The sequence below is a fragment of the Marmota marmota genome, unplaced genomic scaffold (genome assembly GCF_001458135.2).
Source record: "Marmota marmota marmota unplaced genomic scaffold, marMar, whole genome shotgun sequence".
Lineage (NCBI taxonomy): Eukaryota > Metazoa > Chordata > Mammalia > Rodentia > Sciuridae > Marmota > Marmota marmota.
The window spans coordinates 14,682,380-14,685,830 of NW_025999982.1; the positions used below are offsets into that span (position 1 = coordinate 14,682,380).

The 3,451-nt window shown below is 38.5% G+C and overlaps 1 protein-coding gene across 6 annotated transcripts in view; it reads left to right on the top strand.

Annotated features, from left to right (window-relative positions):
- The window catches only part of Adgrf2 (adhesion G protein-coupled receptor F2), a 36,626-nt gene that overhangs the window by 26,088 nt on the left and 7,087 nt on the right, over window positions 1–3,451 (top strand). For all 6 annotated transcript variants that reach the window (XM_048805450.1, XM_048805449.1, XM_048805451.1 and 3 more), the window contains one exon: window positions 722–763. In XM_048805450.1, coding sequence (XP_048661407.1) covers window positions 722–763 — 42 coding nt within the window. The remainder of the gene's footprint in view (window positions 1–721; window positions 764–3,451) is intronic.

Sequence of the window (3,451 nt, forward strand, 5' to 3'; positions counted from 1 at the left end):
AATGGATATCTCTATCACTTAATGAAAGTGGAATGTCTGAGCTTTCTTTTCCTTATCTGAAAAATGGGACTACTCCCTATCCTTCCTTGTCCAGGGACTAAAACTGCAAAGGAACAATCTGTTTTTCGTTTTATGGGATCCTCCTCTTGTATGGATGGTAGGAGATTGAAGAACCAATCAATTCCCTCTATTTTATCTTCTTTGGAGCAGCTACAATATGGTTAGAAAGTAAATCTATTTTATGAATTATTAATTTTTCTGAGTATACATATATTTGTTTTTTCTTTGCGAAGTTTTGTAATATTCTTTGCTGTGGATGGTAGAAGGAGTTTGAGTGTGTCCTGGGAAGCTAAGCACACTTCTTTTTGCTCTTTGTTGTGGAAGTTTCTTTCATTACTTATTGTTCAGGGACTGCAAGGCTGCTCACCGTCCATTGCCTAACTTTTTATTGGAACATTATATTCCAATAAGAGGAATAGCCTCTGCTAAATTCTAAACACTTTTATTTTGCTCACCTTAAAAAATCCTTCAAATGTTCCTGTATGAAGCAGGGACCTTGTTCTGTTTGGTTTGCTGAGGTTTCACAGTGTCATAAAATAGGAAATTAAAAGATTGAATAAAATTGTTTTCTTTTTACCCAAATAGTGGTGGAATGATAAATACTAGTATTTATTATTATCATTTTGTAAATGGCTTCTCCTTCCTTTTTTATCTTTCACAGGGCTTCTTCATCCTGGTGTTTGGAACAATCCTGGACCCGAAGGTACCATTTATAAATTCTTTTTTTTTTCTTTCTTGTTTACCAGTACTTGGCCCTGAGATGCTCACTTGTAAAGGCCACTGAGAGTCTTTCACCTGAGTCATGTGTAGAGTCACACGAGTAGAGCACCACTGTTCCTTATAACGAAGGTGACATCTACCACCTTTTGAGCTCTTGAGAGGATAAGTATTTTATGCACATTAGTTCTAATCCTTAAAACAATCTTGGGTATTACCATTTTCAATTTTACAGATGGGGAAACAGAGTGATTAAGTAGCTTGTTCAAAACTCTGCACAAACCCACCATGACCCACTGATTCAGAAAAGGGGTTTGTTCCATCTCATAGTGCCATCTTTGGGAGGATCTCTCCTTGGCTTGGAGGTTCCATTGCAGGAATTGTCTCCAATGCACAGGACAGAGCTGTTCCAAGAGGGATACCATTGTTCCTGCCCTTTGGCTTGGCACAGATAGCAAAACTCAATAGGCCAATGTTACACAGTGGATGCTTAAACTAGAGTTGCTACTACTGCTGTGTGGGGGATTACCTCCAACCCAGCCTGTTGGGGCTCGGTGGTACCTGGGTTTTTGCATTGAGGGGGCTGATGATCTGAACTCAGGTCATGTGACTGTACCTTAGCTGCAGAATTGGTTGGAGGAGTAAGTTCCTGAGTTTTACCTTGAAGAGCAGTGGACTAAAGGAAGGGAATTCTTTAAACACAGATGAGTGTTGATTGTTGTAAGTGGTGAGAACAAATAAAAATTAAACAAATAAAACCTCAGATGTTTACTGAGGCTTCTGAGATTGTCCCCCTTTCCGCCCCTTGTATTGTGTTGCCTCTTGGAATAGCAAACAACCCTCTCAGATATAGATACAAACACCTTCTACCAATTAAAATAAATTAATTTATAAAGTCAAAAGGGACAATACAAGGTTGGATATGCACCCCCCCCCCGCAAAAAAAAAAAACAACAAAAAAAACACACACACACACACACACAACAAAACAAAAGCAAAACTCATCTTCACTCCAAAGTTGTGGCTTTTTAAAAAGTATGTATGATAATTCTATTATTAGGTTGATATCAAAGGCTTGTGAAAGAAGACTTTCACAATTGTCCTTTCATCATTTTTTAAGGTTATCATATCAACCTGGTAAAAATTATTGAGATGTGAAAGCATATTAGTCTTGATATTTCTATGTACCTAATAGTTCCTAACTTAATAAAGTTCCAATCTATGAAATTTTCACTTTATGATGGTGCAAAAGTGATATGCATTCAGTAGAAACTTTATGTCAAATTTTGAATTCTGATCTTTTCCTGGGCTGGAAATGTTCAGTATGATACTCTCTCACCAGGATGGGTGTTGGCAAGTCCCAGTCAGCCAAGTGTTGAAATGGTAAACAACTGATACTCCACTGTGTTGCTAAGCTATGATGTTCAGTAGACTAAATGGATTAAGTTTAACTTATGATATTCGACTTACAATGGGTTTGGTTATGAGATGTCTCCCCAAAGCTACTGTGTTAATGCAGGAATATTCAAAGGTAAAATGATTGGATTGTAACTTAGATTGAATCCCAGGAGGTGGGCATGGCTGGAGGAGGTGGGTTCCTGGTTGTTCTTTCTCGTGGCCCCCTTTGCTTTCTGACCCACCAGAAAATGAGCAGATTTTCTCCAAGAGGAGGCCATGATGCATTGCCTCAACTTTGATGCAAATCAGTGGATTCTGCTCACCGTAGACGAACCTTTGGAACAGTGAGCTGCAAATAAACTTTTCCTCTCCTAAGTTTTTCTTGTTGGTCACACTGACACAGAACTGACTGAAACAGGTTTATGGGGATGCAATCCCATTGTCATTCAAGGAGCATCTGTACTAGCTGTGTGCAATTGGGGAGTTCTTAATGCTTATGAATCCCAGGTTCCTCAAAAGGTAAATACTTGAAAGTATCACAGGAGGCCACATGATTGATGGAAGAAAAACTATAATTTCTAGTCATCTCCAAAAACAAGTAGTAGTCAGTCAAAAACAGTGAGAATGTATGTCAAAATGTGCTTACTATTAATTTTTAAAGTATGAATTATGTACCTTATAAAAGTATATAATTATGCAACACAGAGTTGAAAAAGAATGACAACAAAAAATGTAAGTAGGAGCTCTAATATATCTCCACAAATCCCAGTGGATCACTTGGTGCACTGGCCCCTGACCCCTCATTGGACCTTGGAAGTGACAAAGAAAACTGCATTTTCAGGGAAGGGTGAAGTCACCCGGAACTGGAGGGCTTTGGCATACGTTAATTGTGAAGAGAGAACTTATACAAGGTCTTGGAATGTAAGTAACATTTTCACAGCAGAAGGAAAGTCAGAGGAAATAAGAAGAGGTACGATATTCAACAGGAGAGGAAAGGATGATCTGGAGTCAGGGGATGTGAATTCAAGTCCTGGTTGTTTCTCTTAGTAGCTAGAAGATTTTATTTTATTTTTTTTAATTTTTTATTGTGGGTTGTTCAAAACATTACAAATTTCTTGACATATCATATTCCACACTTTGATTCAAGTGGGTTATGAGCTCCCACCTTCACCCCATACACAGATTGCAGAATCACATCAGTTACACATCCATTGATTTACATATTGCCATACTAGTGTCTGTTGTGCTCCGCTGCCTTTCCCATCCTCCACCCTCC